This window comes from Girardinichthys multiradiatus, chromosome 18 (assembly GCF_021462225.1).
Source record: "Girardinichthys multiradiatus isolate DD_20200921_A chromosome 18, DD_fGirMul_XY1, whole genome shotgun sequence".
In the NCBI taxonomy this organism is placed as follows: Eukaryota; Metazoa; Chordata; class Actinopteri; order Cyprinodontiformes; family Goodeidae; genus Girardinichthys; species Girardinichthys multiradiatus.
Genome location: NC_061810.1, coordinates 18660441 through 18683998, shown reverse-complemented (window position 1 = coordinate 18683998; position 23558 = coordinate 18660441). Strand labels below are relative to the sequence as shown.

At 38.0% G+C, this 23558-nt stretch overlaps 1 protein-coding gene across 1 annotated transcript in view; it reads left to right on the top strand.

Moving 5' to 3' along the window:
- Positions 1 to 558: 558 nt before the first annotated feature.
- Positions 559 to 23558, top strand: part of serpini1 (serpin peptidase inhibitor, clade I (neuroserpin), member 1) — a 31187-nt gene continuing 8187 nt past the window's right edge. The window contains exons 1-4 of the mRNA XM_047390718.1: positions 559 to 713; positions 18258 to 18559; positions 20578 to 20808; positions 21044 to 21238. Of these exons, the coding sequence (XP_047246674.1) occupies positions 18280 to 18559; positions 20578 to 20808; positions 21044 to 21238 (706 nt within the window). The 5' untranslated portion in view covers positions 559 to 713; positions 18258 to 18279. The remainder of the gene's footprint in view (positions 714 to 18257; positions 18560 to 20577; positions 20809 to 21043; positions 21239 to 23558) is intronic.

Sequence of the window (23558 nt, the reverse complement as noted above, 5' to 3'; positions counted from 1 at the left end):
AGATGCGCAAATAAAAGTTTATGTTTTGCAAATAACTTTTTTCTCTTTGTGAAAAAATTTGTAATTTTAATCAAAAAAAGTTTTTTCAAACTATTTTTTTTTCTCCCCAAAATAAAATATTCCATAAAAAAAAAATCGTTACAACTCTGAAAGTTTTGATCACAACTTAATATTTTTGATTGAGATTAGTTTTTTTTGATTGAATATTCCAAAAGTTTTGATCACAGTTTATTTTTTTGATTGAGATTAGTTTATTTTTTATTTTTATTGAGATTAGTTTTTTGTTTGATTGAATAATATTGAGACAAATTTACCTCCATACAGGTCTCAACGTTTAGCCTCAGTACAAGTGTAGCAGTGTAGCATTTGACCAAAAGGAAGTGTGCCTTATGACTAAACATATTAGCAAAACAATTATGCTGATCCCTAACTAAAACATAAGGCTTTTTGGGGGGTTAAAACGTGTTAAGCCGGTAACAATTGTTGCTATGGAGAGAAATCCAAGCTTGACGGCCGCATTTGCAACTAAGGAAACAAGAAGAAGGGATTTATTTCGGTCCACTACTTTACTCTTTGGTTCAGTTTTAGTGGACCAATCGGTGAAAAGGGGGCGGAGTCTGCGCCAAACGAACAAGCTGTGAGTTGCGGATGAGAGCAGCAGAGAGAAACGGCACTTACGTCCATCCTGTTCTACCTTACGCCCTTTAATAACGGTAAGAGCCGCTTTTTGCTTCACATTCTGATGGTGCCGAGTCAGATTGCCTCCGATAATTTACCGTAGAGACATAATCAGTATCACAGCTTTGGAGCTTTTGTTATATGAAAAAAATTACTATTTTAGTTAATCCCAGGGATGACTTTTTATTAAGGTGTAGGCATTTGATGGCATTGAATGAAGGAATTAGAATGGCGTAATCAACATGTGTGAGTTGTTTTGTATAGATGGGATGTACAAAAGCAAACATTGCCTCACCATGTGTCCACCACCCAGGACTGTTAATTTTTGTCGCGATTGCGCTGCTTCTCCTCCTGTTCCCCCACACTCAAATCATCTCAGTGGATGCCGTGGGGTTCTTGTCCTTGAAATGTAGCCATAGGAGGATTGAGCAAATACGTGTAATTTAACGCATTGCACAGCAGCCTGATCATGTATATTATCCCCACCCAAACATAAACACACCAGTTCATACACTTGTTTTTTTCCCCCCTTCCATGCAGGTATTTGCATGTTCCCAATAGGCTTTATTGTGTGTTAAAAAGAACTGAGCACACAGATGTTTCTTCTTTATGAGATACATATTGATTACCTGTTTCAGGTTATGATGTAAAGACATTTCAAGTAATGATGAGTAAAAGTCAAATGTTTAATTCAATTTATTCAATTTAAATATAGATATAAGAAAATAAAACAGTCATAACATATTCTGGGTTGAACTGAGATAATTTAGCGTCTTTTGTTAATAAACATTGTACTCCTGTTTTTCCTGCCTCATGGTCTCAATCCACCTCTAATCTCTTTATCTCTGTCCTAATCTATGTCCTAATTCAGGCCAATAGTTGCCATTTCAAATACAGGAAACAAAGAGCATCTGCCTCAATCCTGATCCCAATGAATTAAAACCATATGCGTCTAAATCTCCAATAAATCCCTGTTGATAACCTGCTGTTTCCTCTCTGCTCTCCTATGATGTGTGTGTGTGTGTGTGTGTGTGTGTTTGTACTGCCTATTCCCACAGAGCATTAATGCCTTAATTGCATTTCAATAATTAAATGACTTTTGAACTATCCAAGCAAAACCAAACTGGCAATGAATGAAGAAGCAACATACCTCCAGGAGCTGCGATTGCCCTTCAAAATTATGCTTGTGTGTTTGCGGGTCTATTGATGAGTAGGGGTGGACGATATGGACAAAATTGCTGTCAAACCCTACTTGCCTATGACCTTCTACATCTATGGATAAACACGAACAATGGCTCTTGTTTATTGTTTAAGTGCTTCATACATCTTCTGCAAAACATGCACACAAACATATTATGACCTTCGGCAAAACATTGCCCAACATTGGCCGTATTTATATTTGCTGAGTGTGTTGTGCTGAATTACTTGTCTTTCCGTTGGCCGTAGTAGTGCTCGTAGAGTCACAAAGTTTTACGTAGTCCTCATACTCTTTTATATGGTTTGTTCGCAAGTGGTGGAACAGATTTGTTGTTGAACTGTTCTTCATGGTGACCACTTTTCGGCATATCTTGCATATAACGCTATTTTGACCGACGCCAGTATTTTCAAAACGGACCATTTCCAGGCTAGGGACGTGGACACACAACTTGCTATTAAATCATCCGCTGAGACAGAATATTGCTGCATATTTCCTCCATGTGAGAAGATTGTTCTCGTTTAGGTGCTGTGAGTCACGAGACTGAATTCTGTTTGCTGATTGGCTTCTGAGGCATGCATCCTGTACCGTGTATGCACCCTCCATTTGTTGTCTTTTCGAGACAGTATGAATAATCGGTAACGTAAAACTGCACATGGTCAAAGCAACGTTTACGATACTGTCGTCGGCGATATATATTGCTCACCTCTATTAATGTGTTTCTGTCAGTTTTTATGCGCAAACAATAAGCAAACAGTGTAGCAAACAGTAGCAAACAGTGTGGTTGTTTATCCCAGACTCCATAATTTGCCATTCCTCAAGCTAATACCAAACCTCTTGTGCTTCTCTTCTGCTGTTAAATACAGCAGAGCACAACAAAATGTTTATTCTGGTTTTACTATTAAATTAATTTTGCATTGGTTACTGAGAAGGGTTATAATACAGTACCAAAGAAGACTATGTTGATCATCATAATATAGTTTACTTTGCTTTAAAACAGGATTTTCAGACACTTTAAACCATTTAAACCAACACATTGAAATGCAGAAACCGGTGGGAGAATAGGTCTGATCGGCGAGGAGGTAGATATCCGATAAAATCGCTCAGAATAAGACCAGTTTACAGTCAGAGTTCGAAATATTTTTTATTTTCCCACAGTAGGGAAATTTGGGTGTATCCGCAGCAAAGTGAAAGCAAATGGAAGCATGCAGATACACAAAAAGGTACAAAATATGAAGAGCAAAAAAAAAAGAATAAGACACTGTACAGCAAGGGAACTTTACAACATTAGAACAAATATTTTACAATATTGAGACATTCCAAGCAGAGGATAATTTTGCACAAAAACAGAAATTAAAAACAGTCAAATAATCATTTCTAAAACCCCTTAAGATTTTGTTACATGCTGTGTTTTTAAAAGGACTCATGCCTGTTGACTTTGCCACATTTTGTCATGTTACAACCGCAAACTTAAATGTATTTTATTGGAATTTTATGATAGGCCAGATAAAAGCACATCATTGTGAAGTAGAATTAAAATCATACATGGTTTTCATTTATGTTCTTTTAAAATAGAAATGTAAAAGGTTTGCTGTACAATGGTATTTAGCCCACATGAATCAATACTTTGTAGAACCACTTTTGCTGGAGGTACTCCAACAAGCCTGTTGGCGTATTCCTCCACCAGCTTTGCACATTTAGAGAATGAAATTGTTTCCCATTCTTTGCAAATTAGCTCGAGCTTAGTCCGATTAGATGTAAAATGCCCGTAAATATGTCTTAATAACTCTTGCCACAGTTTCGTAACTGTGTTTACCTCTGGACTTTGACTGGTCCATTCTAATACCTGAATATGTTTTGATCTAAACCGTTCCACAGTTTAATTTTGGCCTAATGTTTTCATCCATATTGTTTGTTTTATTTGTTTTGTTTTTTACATGGCTTGTAGCAAGCCACCAATAGGACTTCTTATGGTTTGCTTTCAACAACAGCTCTCTTCCTGCCACTCTTCCGCAAGGGCCAGATTTGTGGATTGGACAGCTAAAAGTTGTGCTGTCAACAGATTCTTCCACTTGAGCTCCTACAAAGTTATAAACTAACCTTGCTTTAAACATTCTCTGTTACCTGTCTGCTCGGGTCCTTGATCTTCATGATGCTGCTTGTTTACTAATGTTTCTAACAAACCTCTGAGGCCTTCACAGAGCAGCTGGATGTATACTTTGATAATGTTCCACATAGTTATAAAATCAGAATACAGAAATTAATGTAATCACAAAGGACAGTGTGATATTGTTTAAAATGGAAAGAAATGTTATATGCATGTGACTAAACAGTAGAGCTATATAAGGCATATTCATTTATGAAGGATTAGAACATTTTGATTAGCTACTAAAGCAGAGAAAGAGGGATATCATCGGTGTCTCACATTCTGTCCAGTGTTGTTCTGGGCCTGAGTTTAGATTAATTGGTTTTTATCTCGCTCCTTAACCTTTAACTTTGTAAACCAGTTTAATGGAGCAACAGGGCAGTTCACCTGAATGATGCTATTGTTTACCTTTTAAGTTAAAATACATTTTCCAGGAAGGCGTACTTCAAGTCTGAAGTATATCAGCACATTGTTAAAATGTGCTTGTCCCGAGTTGGCATAATTTAACATGCTGAAAGCTTTTGAGATGGATGGATGGATGGATGGATGGGATGGATGGATGGATGGATGGATGGATGGTGACTGACTCAGTTTCAGCAGGCAGCTGAATCCAGAGTGGAGGTGATGAAACTGACAGAAACAGATTTCAGTGTGGAGGACAGATGGGACTGTTGAAAGTAGCTTGGTAATTTAATAACTGTGCAAAATTCACTGGCTCCTTTCTGTTCTCATTGCTGTCAAATTTAATCCATATCATTCCTAAAATGTGGACTTAGTGCTCTGAAGGCTGCGGCTGTGCAGTGCTGGCTAATCCTTATTAGTCTTTAGATATAGATGTACTTTGCTGCTATTCAGTGCCTTGCAAATGTACTAAAACTATTTGAACTACAATTTATGTTACTGAGGGTTTTTTTTTTCTGATACACCAGCACACAGTAGTGTATTATTGTGAAGTGAACGGAAAATGCCAAGTTTTTTAAACTGTTTTATAAATAAAAGCTTGAAAAGTGTGGTGTTTATGAATATTTAACCTCTGCAAGTCAATACGATGTGGAACCATCCTTTGCTGTAGTTAGAGCTGCAGGTTTTTGCACATCTAGATTATAATTTTTCTGTGCAAAGGAGCTCAAGATCTGTCAGACTGGAAGGAGAGATTCTATGAACAGCAATTTTCAAGTTTCTTAAATAGTTTAAGGTCTGGACGTTTATTGCAGCCTGTCCACTGAGACCAACTTCAATGTCCCTGCTAAAGAAAAGCATCCCCACAGCATGATCTTGCCACCACCATGGCAGGATAGGGAGAATGGTGTGTTCAGGGTCACGTGTTGTGCTAGTTTGCCACCACAAATAAAGTTTTGTATGTAGACAATTGAGTTCAGTTTGTTCTCCCCTGACAAGACCATCTTCTCCGTCGTTCACCCCCATGGTTTGTTCCAAACTGCCACTCTTCCATAAAGGCTGGACTTATCCAATCTACAACTAATACTGATGACAGATTTTACTGCAGCTCCTCCAGAGTTACCATGGGGCCCTTGGCTGCTTCTTATTCCTGCTCTCCTTGCCCTGCCTACCATATTAGTTGCATGGCCAGGTCTTGGAAAGTTTGTAGATGTGCAAAATCTTCAGATGATTGGTTGAAAAGTGGTCTTAGATTGGTTCAAGGATTGGTTCCATAACTATATTCATTGACCAGTCTAATGTGTTCCTTGGTCCTTACAATGCTGTTTGTTCTCTAATGTTTTCCAACAAACCTCTGGGGCCAGCTGTATTTCTATTGAGATTAAATCAAGCAAAAGACGACAAATGTTTAGTAATTAGGTGACCTCTGAAATCTATTGATTGCACCAGTTTTTATTTAGGAGTATCAGAGTAAAGGGATCTGGATCTGTATGCCTTTGACACTTGCTACATTTTTATACAAATTGTAAAATTATGTAGTCTTTTTCTTCCACTTCACTTTGGTCTACTTCATCTTGTTCTATCATAAAATCACAATAAAATCTGGTCATTATGTGACAAAATGTGAAAATGTTTAAACAATTGTTTAATCTCAATCACTAATAGGGTTTATACTTAAATTTATTTTCCTCCAATGACTAGAAATGCAAACAAAGGGATCCTTTCCTTGCTTGAATTGCCCTTTAACTTAAGAAAGCCAAACATTCATTATAATTTGTGAGACTCTGTGATCTCAGATCATCAACTTGCCGTCTTTCTGCTCTCTGCATCTCAACCTCAACACTTGGCCCCTAATACAGGATCATCTAGCTGGTTTACTTGTATTACGTCTTTTTCCTGCACATACATATACACACACAGTCATTTGTCCCTCTCAGCACTCATTGACAACTACCCTTCCTGCACCCAGGCATCCCATCAGTCTCCTTTTTGTTTGAAAAAGCCTCCAGTGTTTTTACCTTTCACACTGACCTCAAATACAGGCCGATATAATTACACCTTGGAGCTCAGAGCTCCTAGTTCTGCACTCACAGCAGCTGAGCTGTTGGTGTATGTGTTTGTCTCTCTGTATGTTTCTGATACACAGCATGGAGAGACAAGACAAAAAAGGGTGCTATTAAGTTTACCTCGGCAGAGAGCTGGGTTGTGACAATGAAATCGGATCGTTAGATATCATCGGTGCTGAATCAAAATGGGTATCTTTATGGGAGCTGCTTATTTACGGCTCCTCAGTGGAGTCCCTGTTTCCACCTACTCCCTTGTCTACTTGTTATTATTTAGGTTTTTTCTTTTACAAAATCCCAAAAGAAGGTCATCTTGGTTTAATTGTTCTTTGTGCCGTCTAAGCTTTCTGTCGGTGTATCCCTATTCATGTCTCTTCTTTTAGGCGTAGCTGTGATTATTTTTGCCCTACATGGAGAGTACAGTAAGCACTTTGCAGACTTCACTTTGCAGTGAGTTTCCATTGGAAATAGTTCATTGAATTAAGTTGCTAATTCCAGAATACAATGGTATTTACACTTGTTCCAGCCCCATCTGCAGATATGTTTATTGGCAAAATTCAACAACGTTTAGGTGGTTACAATAAACAATCTACACAGTTTGGACTTCTTGGATACTTTCAAAAAGCAGCTAAAGATATTTTTATTCCAAAAATCTTCTAGTTAGAATTGGGCTTTTATGATTGTTTATGTGCTCTGTTTTTTATTGTACTCGTACTCATACTTGTCGTCTTCCGCTTCATCCGGGACAGGGTCACGGGGGCAGCAGACTCAGGGGAGCCCAAGGCGTTCCCAGGCCAGCCGAGAGACATAGTCCCTCCAGCGTGTCCTGGGCTGTCCCGTGGGCCTGGGATACAATTCTTCTGAAACTTTGCCAGTAGCTCTATTCTCTATTCTGTTTGAAGCAGGTCATCTCAGGAAAACTGTGCTCTTCTAAGTACTAAAAATGGTTGTCATGAGGGGGTTGAATAATTTTGAGACAACAGCAGTCAAAAGTGTCGTTTTGTATTGTGTTAGCAGTGTTAGTTATGTTGAACTATTTAAATAGCTCTAGCTTGATTTATTTATTTTTTTGGCAAACAGCTGTTAGTGTGGATATTTTGCCAATAAACCTAATTTGCCGTGCAAGGTTGAATAACTTAGAGTGCAAGTGTATTCTGGAAATTAGTCTGCAATCAGAGGGGATGCAAATCACAGAAGGGATAACAGTCCTAAAATTACGTAAGCAATGGAAATAGTGCAATAACCTTTATTTCTGTTCTTGTACTTACTATTTAACATGTAAAGCAAAAACCTGTCTTGATTTTCCTGTGTGAGTCATATATTGGATCATCTGCCAGCTTCTCAATTACATTCACTCTTGATTAAGATTTGCTCGGCATGAAATAATTGAATTGAATTGTCTAGGTAAACACTTTAAATGAGCAGATTTTGAAGACTGTTCATATTTCACATAACAGAACATAATAAATAAAAAAAATAAACTCCAGAACCAGTTGAATCTAAACAACAATAGGCCATCTGAAATCGTGGTTATCGTACAGATAGATCTTTGTAGTGGGCTTGTTTTCAGTTTCTACCAGTAGATATTTTTGAATTCATTTAATTTCCCTTCATCAACCAAACAACTTATCATAGAAAAAGTCTTTTTCTAGAGTAAATTTAGTCTCAAAGCAAAAAGGCAATGATGGAACCCTTATTCCTGGCTGCCTTAGTTTGGTGTAGTCTTGTCAAAAAGGGACACAAACTGCTTCAGAAAAAGGATGGTAACGTTTTGTTGTCTTTCATTTAGCCAATTTCAAATGGTCAAGGTTTCAAAAACTTTGCATGATATAATTTCTCTCAGGAAAACCAGTCAGCCTCAGTCATGTTGCTGTGAGCTGTCAGTCAGCTGTGTATCCTACCCAAAGGAGGGGAATTCCTTTTAACATTTCTTCTCACAAAAAGTGAAGTTGGCAGAGAGTCATGAATCGGCTACCATACTTTTTAGAATCTTTTATTTTTTTTTTTACGAACAATAATATTTGAGTCGTGTTCATTGGTACAATAACACCTTACATCAAATAGCATGGCTATTTAACTTAAACAGGACTTAACACTCAACATTTCTTTAAGAGCAGAATGTCAGGAAAAACATTATAATCTGTACAAAAAGGTAGTTCCAATGAAACTTGCTCTGCACTTATTGTTCAACCCCTGCACCATCCCTGTGTTGTTAATAACCTATTAAAGGTTCTTTTTGATATTTGATTATGATTCATGCCAAACAAATTACAATTTTACTTTTATGAAAACGAACTGAACTCGGTGTCTGGTAATATTGAGAAATCAGTGCACAATCTACAGCTGAAATGTTTAACAGCATTTGAGATTTGGATGCATTGTGTTTACATCCAACAGTATAGTGCAAATAATATATTTACCACTCTTCTCCTAATTTTTGTCTCTCAAATAAAATTTTAATTTGAGTTAATGTTTTCTGAGGTTTTTGCATGGCTAACAAACTCATTTGTTGGCCTTATGAATGTGTAATTCTACATTTAGACCACTTTTGGAACCTAGTCAAATATTTCGCTCTAAACCATGGCCACAAATCAACGTATAATTGACTGAAATGCCTAAATAACGTCTATATATAGCTTTAACATTGAAATCAGGTGTATTGCTTGGGTACCTTGTATTTTAGGTGCTACAGGAGGAACTCAAGTGTTAGAGAGCAAGCAAAGATCTTAACCATGGCATTAGTCGTAGAAGTAAAGCGTGATGACTACACAGCTAGTCCAACTTCTTCCATGACAAAGTCTGGAAAGTCTGGATTGACCTAAACCTGTAAAATTTCTATTGTCAAACTTATATTATATTAGAAAATATATAAATATATAATATATTATTCGCAGCAATCAGAAAGGATGTCACAAGAGATGGAGCAAAGATCTCAGGGTCAGGAGTAGATCCCCAAATGGCTGTGTAAAAGTCTAATGGCCTCAGTACATGGGGTGCCCACTCTACCGCTACATCCCGAACGCACTTTGTTTGTGATACTGACCCCATCCTTGTTCCACTCCAAGCTCCACTCAAACGTTGGCAATTCTGTAGAGAATATGGTGGAATAAGGTCACAGAACTAATGTAGAGAACGTAATGCTGATGATATGCTTAGCCGTGGAAGGGTTTATTGATGAATTGGATCCACCTTATTGGGGTCCCCATTCCATCACGGTAGTAGTAGCACCTTGTTTTTCACAGACCACAATGGAGTTAAAAGCTCTAAACAAGGTTGGAGTTCATGTCAGCAGGCTGGTAAAGATTTTCAGTGGAGTGCACTTGGCAAAACTGGAGCGTATTTACTCAGATTCTGGTCAAGAATGTATAATGAACATATACCAGTGTTATGAAATAATAAATTTATTTGCCTGAAAATCTAAGGAATTCTTTGAGAAGGTAGCATTGTGTTGAAGCTCAGTTTCAAGACATAACCTTCATGTCCACTTCCAGGTAAAATGAGTTGAGAGTTTTTATGCATTGTCACTGGAATAGGGGGCTGAATGTAGACAGCTGCATTACATAAGTGATTAAACATTGATGATGTCGCTTTAATGTTAGTTTAATCACTTTCAGAGCACTCATGCATGTGTCTTCCTGCATTTGACTCGGTTTTAGTTGAAATTGAAAGCTGGCCCAGTGGCACCTCTAAGGAAAACTCATGAATGATAATCAGCATCCATTATCTCTGTTCTGCGAAGCACTTTATAAGTTATACATATTCACAGTGAAGTCAAACCAAGATCACCTTGCCATTTTATAAAGAGCGCCCATTGCGGGAATCCAAGGTTTTTCTAGACTAGACGTAACTCTATGCAGTTTGTTCCCACAGGAGAAGGTCTTGATGAAAGAGGATGTTAACATTCTTTACAGAATTTGTCTAAGCCTCAGCATTTTGAAAGCATTAAACCCCATATGTAAAAAGATAACATGTCTGCTGCATCTTCTCATTTCCAGAAAGACAAAATGAGAAGGAACAGGTAGGTTTGTTATGTTTTATTGTTTTTTTCTGAAACTGCAGTGCAGTCATGGCTGTTAATCTTGTGTGTGTGTATTACAGAGAGGGTGCATTAAGTGACTGGAACTGATGTGCAGAGATTTTTCAAAGAGAGGTGTTATTGGAGGCAGAAATTGCTTACCGGAGTGTAAAAAAGAGAAAGGGGTTTATCTGCCTACCTTGAAGGAGTGAGATATTCAAAAGGTGAAAGAAAAATATCTCCATCAGCTTGGCAGAAAGAAAAATGCCCATCACTTGCAGTTGCCTTGGTAATCTTGATTTTAAATTCTGCATAAGCACCTAAAACATTGTGTGTGCCTCTGCCTGTGTGTGTGTGCTTGTGGATCTGAATCATGAAGAGAGGATGTGTAGTAAACTCACCTGGCCTCCGAGGCTTGCTGTTGAAAAGGTGTCGAATTTAAATGGCAGTAAGGATTATGAACGTGAACATGGCTTTGAGTGACGTCATGTTTTGATTTCCAAAATGTCAGCTGCTGATCTATTCTGTCTGAGAATTAGGATTACACAGAAAGATTAAAGGCAGCTTTTAAAGGCCAGAGAGTTTAATTGCATGGATTTAACTTGTGAGTATTAAACTCCTGTAACTCAAACCAAGAGAGATCTCCTGACATATTCTGTCCCTTTTTGAAAGCATTTATAGCCTGTTATTAGGTTTCCGTGCTTCCCTTCTAAGGTATTGTGGGAAACCCACCTGAGTAGACCAAAACTAAAGTTATACTTTGACTCAAGCTCATCAATACCGAAACTGGGAAATCATGAGGCCCGCTGGGAGATGGTGCACCAAAACTCGAAAGGTCAACACGGTGTCACCATTACAAGTAAAATGCAGCCACCCATGGCGTTATCCTCTCTTGCTTTCACACCGGCACATATGGTGACTGCTCTCGCTGCCTGAGCTGCGTCAGACTTTTCTTACAAAAGAATAGGACCGCCAGACTCTAAAAAGTTCAGCTCCCACAGCTCAGAAGGTCAGAAACACTACCTGCATCTACGTGTGCCAGCTGCCCCTTCTTTCTGTCCCTCTGCGTCGGTTTCTATTTCTGGGCAACATGTCATGAACAACATTAGGTAAGAATGTCACACTGTATGACTAACAGCAGCAATGCATGTGGTTTGGGACATGTGTGTCATATAAATAAATTAGATCATGAAAAATTATTATAAAACCATTTAAACATTTAATTTGACATATATCACATACAGTTGAACTGAATATTAGAGGGAGATGTATAAAAATAAAAAATCTGCATTAACCTGGTTGCACAAGTGTTGGGACCCAGCCATGGAAAGAATATTAAAACTCCGGTACAAACCTTTCTGGAACCTTCAAAATAAATTGCATTTAACTGACTTCCAGCAACTGAGGAAAATGGGGGGTAGCAGCAGACTTCCCATGATGCCACTGTCTGAATAAGAGCACCCCCTCTCCAACAAGCCGATCTCTTGGGATAGGAGGGGAACAGCGTGCTAATGTCTCTTTGCTGGCAAACAGACATAAACTCTTCAACTGGATCCAAGGATGTCATACGATCATCGACCATATACACAAGTTAAGCATGAGTGAATAACTTTGTGTACCCAGTATTCATTAATAAAAACAGGAATTAAGGTACACGCCTGGCTTGACTTTATCTCTGAGGCCTGCAGAAGCAAACGGTGCCCTAGAGAAGTCCCTCCAGAGACGCTGTCTCTTCAAGCCGAGTGAAGCGGTTTCCTTGCCTGAGAGGAGGACATACGAGTAGCTGCATTACGGCAGGTAACGTGCAGTGTGGTCAGCGGACAGAACGAGCCATCTTCCAGCCAGAGCTACGGAGGTTAGCTGGAAGCTAACCCTTTGTTCATAGAGCTCTCTTCAAACATCATCGTCGCCCGGACAGCTTTTCCTCAGCATGGTCAGAGGTTAGGTTTGGGGAGAGTAGAATAATATAGAAGTGATTTAGATTGAAATGATCTAAACATTTTTCATTTTATGAAGTTTGGTTTTATTTGTGTTGAACTCAACTATCTTGGTGCTAGCAGACTAGCTGCAGTGCATATGCTCAGGTTGTGTTCTTTGTGTGTTTTTGAAGTTAAGACAAACTTTATTAAAGGGGGATTTTTAAACAGAAGATTGATCATAACGCGCCGTCCTTGCTTATGCATTTTAACCATTTTATTAATGATATTTTTAAAGGTGTGTGTCTGAATCTGGTGCTAAGCTATCAGCTTCTTTGTTAGCTTAACTGCTAACAGCTAAGGACATGTGCTTGCAGACTGAGATGGATGAAGACAGGACAGACTGAATGATGGCAGTGTAGAAGATGACCAGCAGCTCCTGTGGAAGGTTGAACGTCTTGAGTTGCCTCAGGAAGTACAGTCTCTGCTGGGCCTTCTTTCGAACAGTGTCTATGTGTGAAGACCATCTCAGGTCCTCAGAGATGGTGATTCCTAAGAACCTGAAGTGGTCCACAGCTGATACAGTATTGTTGAGGATGGTGAGGGGCGTGTATGGGGGTGGTGTTCTCCGAAAGTCCACCACCATTTCCACAGTCTTGAGTGGGTTGAGTGTCCCTAACATCATTTTACTAAATTTGATAACTAAGTAAACACCACTAAGCCCAATTTCTCCAGAAACATTTGGCTCTTTCCAAAATATTCCCTTAATAATATTTCTTTAAATATTATTTTAATAAATAAAGGCAGCTAATGAGACACCATTGAGAATTAGTCATCCAGAAGGTTGGTTTTATTCAGCAGATCATTATTTAAAACATTATTTTATTAAAATAATATTTTATCTGATCTTGCATTGTGAATGGTTGTCTAAACGTTTGCTGATTATTGCCTAAGTTGGTTCCAAGACTAACTAAACTTCATTTCCAGATTCTTCAAGATAATCGTTGGTTCTCAAACATAAATATTACATGGTAATGTTGCATCACTCTTTTGGTCATGGTTTTAACCACCTTTAATCAACTTGTTTATATTGTACATAGTCCATTAGTCTTTGTTATTCTTTAATTCTGCTTGGTAGTTTAGTTGGATTGTTTTAGCATAGTAAAGAGTTTGTTGATTGAAATATATTTGACTTTGAGTTGACTTATTTTTGTTAAGAAATTCTTATATTTAAAAAAATTGTGTGAATTAATTCCATATACGTGCAGAGTTTTGTTGTTTAATAATGTCAGAGCTCGTCTCACACCTTTCTATTCTGTCCTAATACCATCACCTTACTGGGCTGGTATTCACAGGACAACCCTTAACAGACCGAAATATTGTTTGATAAAATATTAATATTAAATATTAAATAATATTCTCAGATTCATAATCACAACAACAAGTGTTCACACAAAACCGATGAACTACGACTTTGTTGAAGCTCCTTATGATAAGGGTCTGTCATCATCACCCATCTTGGTTTGGCAGATTTGCCTAAATCTGTCAGATTATGAGATATTTTAAAGTCAAACATCTTCAGGGGACCTCTCTGATTTTCTCTAGAATTTAGTTCTGTATTAACTCTAATCAGGATACAAAAAAAATGTATTTTGTTCTGGAGAAGTCAATCTTGTTCATTTTGATATGTGCTTGGACTCTGAGGAAAAAAAAAATCCTGCTACATCTTCAGCTTTCTGAAAAGTTTGGGTCAAAATAAACTGGTATAAGTAACCCAAGATCATAATGCTGCCAGCACAATGTTTCACTGTGGGTATGGTATTGTTTTGATATGCTTAGTTTTTAGTTTGTGTTGTGCCTTATTAGCCGTTTGGAATCTTGGCCCAAAGGTTGCTTCCTGGTTTAATCTAATTTTAACAGATTAAGAGAGTTTAACCAGGCGTGGAGCTTGTCTTTGAAAGAGAAGACGTCTCAACTCAATTTCTTTGTCCAGACATAGAGAGAATACAGAAGATTGTTGTGACATGTAGAACTCAACCTTGTGTTGTTACAAGCTTCTTCATATCCTCCCTGGTACATTTTATTTGTAACCTTCTCCTGACTGAGCAATGAGATCCCTTTGATCGTTTGTCTCTTCTCTGCAAACCATAGCTTCAGCTAAATGATGCAAATCACAGAAAACCAGGAAAATCCTAAAAGAACAACTGAGATTTATTTCATTGTAGCAGTTTTACTATTGAGTATTGGTTTCAAGGTGTGCACACAAATGCCACCAGGTAGGTCTTTCTTTTTTCTTTTTTTTTTACATTTTGTCAACTAACCGATAACTTTTTTTCTCATTGAATTGTACAGGATATATGTAAAATTGAAGTGGGTGAAAATTTTTAAAACGTTGTTTGTTCATCACAGACACCTGCCATTTTAAGTAATCTGAAGTTATGGGTGTGGTGCTGGTGGCTTAGGGAGTTAAACCCGCGACCCACATATAGAGGCTTCAGTTCCTGACGCAGCCGTCCCAGGTTCAAGTCCTGGTCCTGGTGACATTTTCCCTATGTCTTCCCCCCTCTTTCTGCCCCTATTTCCTGTCTACTTTCAGAAAAATGCTTAAAAATAAAGGCCACTAGTGCTGCAAAAGTTTTTGATGGTACAGCTCAATAAACTGTCATGGCTATTTCACCTTGTAAAGTAGAATCATGTTTTGGCTGATTTCAGCAAATGTAAATCCAGCTAATAGTTTCATCTGTGGTATCTTCATCCAAAGTAGTTTGCTGCTATTCAAGTAAAAGTCTGAGTATTTCACATGTGTATGTTCACTGAACATGAGTGTAAAGTGGCTCTACTGTAGTTGACTGTAAAATGCAAGATGGATCGTCACACTTTTCACTTCTCTGTTGACACTGTAAAAGAAAAATCACATGAGAAGAACTCATTTCTTTCTTTAACTTAGTCTGTTCTTCATCAACACTTTTAAAGGTTTGCATTCTGAGTGGAAAATGTAGCTGCTTTTTCAAACAGCTGTTAACCACAGATGAGGTGCTCCCGTCAGTTTTAACACCAGAAGTACTGCCGGCAGTGTTTGAGCCAAAATAATAGCCAGATAATAATCAGCCAGAACCGAGGTGTGACACCCGATGGGTTGTTTGAGAACAGTGGAAGTCTGAGCAAAATAATCCATATCAGGCTTCGGTTAACCCCACAGTGCTTGTTAATGAATTTTGAGGTTATTCTTGACAGTAGGACAGATGGAGAGAACTGTATTAGAACTGGAAACAGCTCTACAGTCAGATGGACTGGCTCAGGGTGGGGCACCCATTCTGGCCAATTTCCATTGTTTCCGTTGTTGACTGCACAGTCACCTGCCCTCCCACACATACAGCATTAGCCAGCAGATTCCAGCCATTCTGGGGACCGCTAATTACATCTCTGATGCCAGCAGAACAGCAGAATAACAGACAACCAAACAATCCGTTACCTCTTTATCGCCGTCTGAATTCAGTAGCTTTCTGTATGTTTTGTCCATTATTCACTAAGTCTCTGTTTCTCTGTTTGGCCAGCAGAAAACAATGTTGCTTGGCAACAACCATACCAGAAACATGGGGCAGTATTTATTCGTAATCCCTTTTCAGCATTGGAGGTAAAGAGTCAAAGAAGCTAGGGAAGTAAAGGAAAGAGAAGGAAAAGAAAGGGAGGCTGGGGTGGACAGATAAAACAGGAATGATAGGGAGAGTGAGTTTGGAAAATGTTGAGGTAAGTGAGAGAGATCTGCAGTTCTGGTTAGAATTTCACATACTCTCATCATTAGGTCATATTAATTTAGGTTTTAATTATATATTTTTATCAGCTTTATCACAAAACACAACATCAATTATTTTTAAAAAGAAATGGGTGCTTAGGTTTAAATTTACTGTATATTTTCTCTAATCCACATGTGCTTAAATATTAACATATACCTCCTTTATTGTTATGTCAATTGTCCCTTAGACATCACGAGCTACCAGCAAAATTCTGACTGCATATCTTGCTTTCCAGGCAGGGGTGTCCAAAGTGTGCCCTAGGGGCCGTTGGACTGATTTTGTGCAGCCCCGTGATTGCAATTCAAAAATGATACAAGCTTGTCTAGCACATCAGATGGAGACTTTATGATTTTTAATTAGGGCAAAATTATTACTGATAAATTACAGTGTTTTTACGATGAAAAATGGTAGGTAAAACACCAAGTATTAGTCTTTTTAACCAAGCTTTGTGCACTGTGCACTTGTGCAGTGACCTTTACTCAAACCTGTACTTTTTTTTTCAATCAAGCCCAAAATAATTTGCAATCTGGATGCCTTTCATTTAATAAGGCAAACATGCAAATCCCTTTTTAAGTTTTGGATTTATGGATCTACAATGAGTTACACATTGCTTTCCTAAAAAAAGATCTGACAACTTTGTTTAAATAAAATATTGCAAGCTTAGTTTATTGTGAAGCAGGTAAACAGAAATCTAAAGATATATCTTTATTCTAGTTTTTAAAATAATTTGTATTTTGTTTTACTTTTTGATGTGACAAAATGTTCAGACACCACTGTTTTAAAGCCAGTCCACAAACTCATGGTGGTTGAATTTAGGCGTTCAGAATTGCCATTCCAGAAGCTTAATGTTAACCTAGTTGTGTCCAAGTTTCAATCATCTAGTTGTTGATTTGTTGATAAAGTTGAAGAATTTGTAGCCAGTCCTCTTTTGTTATTCCAATCCAATTTGTGCAATGCACTAGTAGCAGTAACAGTGAAACAACCCACAGTGGTCAACAGTTGGTACAGTTCTTAGGTTTAAAGGTCTCATCTTGACATCTTCATGGTGCTTCTTTCTTGGTTGTTATCCTATCAGTCCATGACAAAGTGAAACCTGCTTCACTTTGGACATAATGCTGCTGTTCCAGCAGCTTCCAGTTCATAATTTGAGCTGTGGTGGTCCCTGAATATTTTCTGAACATCCTAACCAACTTCTAATCATCTGAAGGGTAAGGGTGTGTTACATATTGTTTTCAAAAATATTGTTAAAGGCAATTGGCATTATCGAGTATCTCCTTCGGTTAAAAAAAATAGTATGAAGATGTTAAACTATGCTGAGCTATATCCAAAGAAAAAGAGAAAGAAGATAAATTATTTGAATTCCCAAATTCACATTCATGGTGGTAAAGGCATATTTTCTGGTCTCTATTGTTGAAAAGCTTTAATTAAAACACTAATGCTCCTAAAGGTATATACACTTACACATAAGCACGCATTCTGTTTTATGAAATAAAAACAGCTTATGGAATTTAATGGGATACAATGACAAATATTCTTTCACAAATGTCAATGTTTTTTTCTAACTCTGTTTCTTTATTCCTTTGGTCTAATTCTAAACTTTCTGCAAGATTTAAAATGGCAGAATTATTGACAGATGTTTCCTGTTTCAATGTTGACCTTGATATTCTTTTTGCCATTCCATATCACTGCTTTCTCTTTCATCTCTGTCATTTTCCCAAATCCTCTTGTCCTCTATCTGTTTTGTTCTGTTTTGTAATATTTTTGCTCCCTTTTCCTCCTCTTTTCTATCCTCTTGTCTCTATACCGTCACCTCTTTGGCATGCCTGCAATCCTCTTCTCTGTACTTATAACTCTGTCCCTACAAATCATTTCCTCTCATCATGTTCATCTGGTTGCCTTCCTGTCACATCTCTTTGGGTGCCCTTCCCCCTCCATATCACTTCTGTTCCTATAAATCATCTGTCTATCCATCTCCACACCTTTTATCCTCCTCTTAATTCCCCAGTCATGGCATAATTGTTTATCTTCTATGCTATTCCTCTTTCACTCAGCTCTTCTGTGGTGCGTGCTGAGATGTCGATCCTGTACGTTTCGTCCCCTCTTCTCCTCCTCCTCTTCCTGTTCTCCATCCTGTTGCCGGGCTACGGTTGCCGGGCGGCGGACATTCCAGAGGACACCACATCGGAGTTCTCGGCCAGACTGTACCACCGGCTGCAGGCAGCGGGGGGTCAGGAAAACATAATTTTTTCCCCTCTGAGTGTGGCTGTTGCCCTCGGCATGGTGGAGCTGGGAGCCAGGGGGACTTCACTGGAAGAGATACGAGAGGCTGTGGGATTCAGTCACCTGCTGCCGGGTGAGAAAATGAACTCAGCAGGCTGAGAGAATATCGTTCTACTGTACTGTATAGTTGTTAGTTTGAGTGTTGAGTTTTACAGTGTCAGCAGATTCAGACCATATGGTCACTTATTAAATGGCTCATTTTTAGATTTGGAAAGAGATGGAAGTGTTTAAGTACTCTCACCTCAACTAACTTTTCCAAGTAAAGATGTATATAAATACTTTTTTTATATATTTTTTGCTTTATCTTTAAAAATGTTTCAAATAGTGCTTTCAATAAATGGACAGTTGTTGCTTTATGATTATTGATTTATATATATTTATCAAAAAATATAATTAAAAAATCATAATTCAGAAGAAATAAATTAAATTAAGAGATACACTCTGGTGGTGTGATTATTGGGCTCACAGCACTTAATAATTACAACTGGTTAATTATCATTAATAATTACTTGAGTTGCGTGCTGCAGACACGCCTTCGATCGGTAAAGTAAATCTTCTGGTCTTCTTATCCCAGCAAGATTTGTAGCTCTGTCAAGCTTCTAATGAGGTTGGCCAGTGATGGGAAATGGAGTGAAAACCCGCCTATGAGCTTCTGATGCTCCAGGGATGTGCCACCGTTGTGGGTAACCGGTCTCGGCTCCTGCGGAAATAGCAAAGACGCAGTGTTCCGCAAGCCCTTATAAATCTCACCTCCTGTGACGTCAGGGCTGCGACACCTGTTGAGCTGCGTTGTAGTTTGTTTGGCTCACAAAATGGAGGATGGCCCAACACAGTGTCGATTTGTTTTTTTAAGTGGGGTTCTGTTGAGAAATTATTAGTAAATATATTACCTCCTATAGATAATAAATGTTTTATTATTATTACTCTCTTAGCTCTTAGCTATCTTCACATTAATGAAACATAGATGAGTTTTCCAGCTAATGGTTAGTCAGTGTGAGCAGTAGACAGAAGCAGATTCTGATATGTTAAAACATTAGTCTTAAAAATGTGGTAACAGTTCATGCAAACACTATTATAAACTTTCAAAATTGCTGTGAGGTTTTGCATTAGCAATTTTTAAAACATGTCCATGATTTCCATGGCATGAGTATCACAACTCAGAGGTGTGATAAATATAGCATATAGGTTCCACTGCTGTGAATTTGTGTTGAACCAGGAATATTTTTTCTAATCTCATGCAACGCTGCTCAGATGCTCTGTTTGCACTGATGAAGGTTCACTCACCTCAGCTTGCTGAATGAATGGAGAGCCGGCATAGCAACGGTGATGGACCTATTTTCGGATTAATTCAGCTTAGAAATAATTGATCACTTGGAGGCTGTGTATGGAGCATGGAATTTTCTGGCTAAGCTGATCAGGCGATCATTATGTATAAAAAGCAAGATTGTAATTTCACAGCAACACACAAAAAACTTTACAATTTTATTCCCAATACAAATTAAGAATACAGTGTAAAATGTATGTAGCAAAAGCACATCATAAGCGCCACACTTAAACTACAGATGTGACCAGACTTGATGTTTCAGATATAGCAACAACATGGCAAGATAAGAAACAGTTTGAGAGCAGCCTAAAATTTTCTTGAAAGACTCCTACCTGACTAAAATAATAACTTGTGCTCTGAAAGAGATACATTAAATTTATATTCTTTATATATATATTCTTTGTGAATAACATTTTTTTGTTCAAGGTATAAAATACGTAGCTAATATTTCAAAACATTATTCAGAAGTGAAAAAGAATCATCCATTTAACTCATATGTTAGGGGTTTATGGCAAGGCAAGTAGTGTGTAAACATTTACTACATGTCTGTACAATATACATAAACAGGGACAGGATAAATGTGTGTGTTTCCTCTTCTCCTTTCATTTTCTTATCCATCATTATATTCTTTTTTTATTTATTTTATTACCTCTGTTGTTTGATTTTCTGTATCATTGTAATGTTTTTCCTTATGTACCGCGCCTTGAGTGCCTTGTTGCCAAAAAGTGCTATATAAATAAACTTGACTTGACTTGACTTCTCTGCAGGCGTGGAGTTCTCTTTGCTCCAGAACCTGACAGAGGCGCTCTCCGATGATGATGCCCACTACGTGATCCGGTTCGCAAACAACCTCTACCTGCAGGAAGGTATCAGCTTTAACCCGGAGTTTCTGCATCTGATGAAGAAATACTTTCGAGCTGAAGTGGAAACCGTGGATTTCAGCGAATCTTCGGCAGTCGCCGAGCAGATCAACAACTGGGTGGAGAATCATACAGAGAGTAAGTGAAATAGATAGACAAATAGTCAGAAAGGGGGAATAAAACAGTACAGGTAATTTTTTTGTTGTCTACATTTTTTACCTATATATTAGAAATAAAGCTGTATCAAGCCTGAATGCACTGATCTTTCCTAATTCTTAGTCAAAGCTTCAAAGCTGCACCACACCATTAACTTTCGTTGGGAAAATGAACCCAAATGTATATTGTGATTCAGTATAAACAATGTTCCGTGCAGGTAAGATTCGTGCACTGCTATCAGCCGAGGACTTCAGCAGCATCACCCGTCTGACTCTGGTAAACGCCATCTATTTCCGAGGCTCCTGGAAAAATCAGTTCAGGCCAGAGAACACCAGGACCTTTTCCTTCAGCAGAGATGATGGCTCGGAGGTTCAGACCTTGATGATGTATCAGCAGGGAGAATTTTACTATGGTAAGCAGGACTCTGCATGTGTGCAAGACCGCACCAATGGATCTTTATGTAGAAATTTTACTTTACTGCACTTACTTCTCAAGGTAATTTAAAATGTTAATCTAAGATCTAAAATATTGATATTTGGAGCATTATCACAGGAAACAGCATATTGTTTCCACTCAGTGAGGTCTCATGCCTCTGAAAAAATATGCTGACATGAAAAAGCCTCTGGTACAGTATGTCTTTTTGATTAAGTGGAATATTCTGTAGGCCAACTACAAGTTTAGCAGATTAGATTTTACCAATATACTTGATTGAAAGAACTATTGAAACTTAAAATTTATTTTAAATATAGTGGGTTTTTTTTTTTAATCCTTTTTAATTAATAATATTTTCATCATTTTTTCATCATTTTAGCTATTTTCAATGCTGGTAAGCTATCCCATAGAAACCCATAGATTTCTGCTGATTTTTCAAAATCTTTTCATGCAATTTGTAATGGTTGTTCCACTAAAATCTGAAATATTTCAGTATTCGTCCTCTGTTTCTGAACTCTATTTTGCCTTCTGTACTGCCAACAGTTGCATCACATTGTTGTTGTGCTGCAACTAATGTTGACATATTTTAGTTACTTTGGTGCCATCCCCTTTTATGGACAGCGCTTGCACACACTCATACACCTACATATTAATGCATACACACTTATGATCGAGAGGGATCCTTAATGTGTGTTCCTTTGGTGAGCACAGCTTGTGCACATGTGGATGTGGGTGTTAGAGCTGAAACGGGGACAGGTCCTTGGGGGGAAGGCTGCATTTGCTGTCTCATTTTACAGCACAATCATACTGGTTCCCTAAAGTGTTTTTTGGGAAGTCACATCTCATAGTATAAAGCGTGGTTAATCTATTCCGCATTAAGCAAGAAATATCAGTCTTCTTGTTCTGGTTTACCCTTTTTGCTGCTTCAAAAGAACTGGTAGCACTTTGTTAATATTCAGCATTTCACACAGAGACCCGTGCTTGGGATTTAGTTTGAAGATTTTCTTTGTTTTGACTAAAAAAAGTTCAAGAGGACAGGTGAGGTAAAAACACACTAAAAACACCAGGTTGGTAAAATATCACAGGTGCATTTCAGTAAAATAGAATATCATTGAAAAGGGAAAAAGAAAATTTATTTTTGCTTTTCATTTCAAAAAGTGAAATGTTCTGTAAAAAAAATAACAATGTGATACATTTTAAGCATTTAACATAAGTATGATTGCTCGCCGGTGGTGAAAAATTCAATTAGACAATTAGAAGACAATTATAAATAAAAAAACAATTAAAATATTAGAACAGACAATTAAGACATTTTGAACATTACATAATAACAATATTTGATACAGAAATGTTTGCCTGTTGGATAGTATGTCCTTATACTGTAAAATACATACACTTAGTGGTTGATTTTACCTTGTTTTCCATAAAGTCAGAAGTCCCAAAGCATACGATGCTGTCACCAGGGCTGCTTTTGGACTTTCTAATCACACTCTGATCTATCTTATCCCAACCTACTGGCAGAAATTAAAAGCTTCCAAACCTGTGGTTCGGACTGTTAAGAGGTGGACTGATGAGTCAAAGCAGATTTTACAGGCCTGCTTTGACTGCAGAGATTGGATTGTTTTTGTAACTTTAGCAACTCAAGAAGTACAACCTTCCACAGAAGCTGCTGGTCATCTTCTATACTGCCATAATTCAGTCTGTCCTCTCTTCGTCCATCTCAGTCTGGTTTAGCTCATCCACAACACAGGACAGGTCCAGACTATAAAGAACAATCAGGTCTGCAGAGGGGAACATCAGGGCTGACCTTCCCTCCATCCAGGACTTATACAAGTCTAGGGTCAAGAAAAGGGCAGCTAAAATCTCTGCAGGCCCCACACATCCTGTACACAAACTCTTTAGGCTTTAACCTTCAGGCGCTGTTTGCTAAAACCAGCCTACACAGGGACAGTTTCTTCCCCAGACTGTTTCTCTGATGAACCCTTGACAGTCAGAGTTCCAGAACAATACCATGCATACTTGGACTCATGTCACATTATATTCTGTAGTAAAGTCACTTATATACAGTACTGACCAGAAGTTTGGACACGCCTTCTCATTCAAAGAGTTTTCTTTATTTTCATGACTATGAATATTGTAGCTTCGCATTGAAGGCATCAAAACTATGAATTAACACATGTGGAATTATATACTGAACAAAAAAGTGTGAAACAACTGAAATTATATCTTATATTCTAGGTTCTTCAAAGTAGCCACCTTTTGCTTTGATTACTGCTACGCTCTGTTGATGAGCTTCAAGA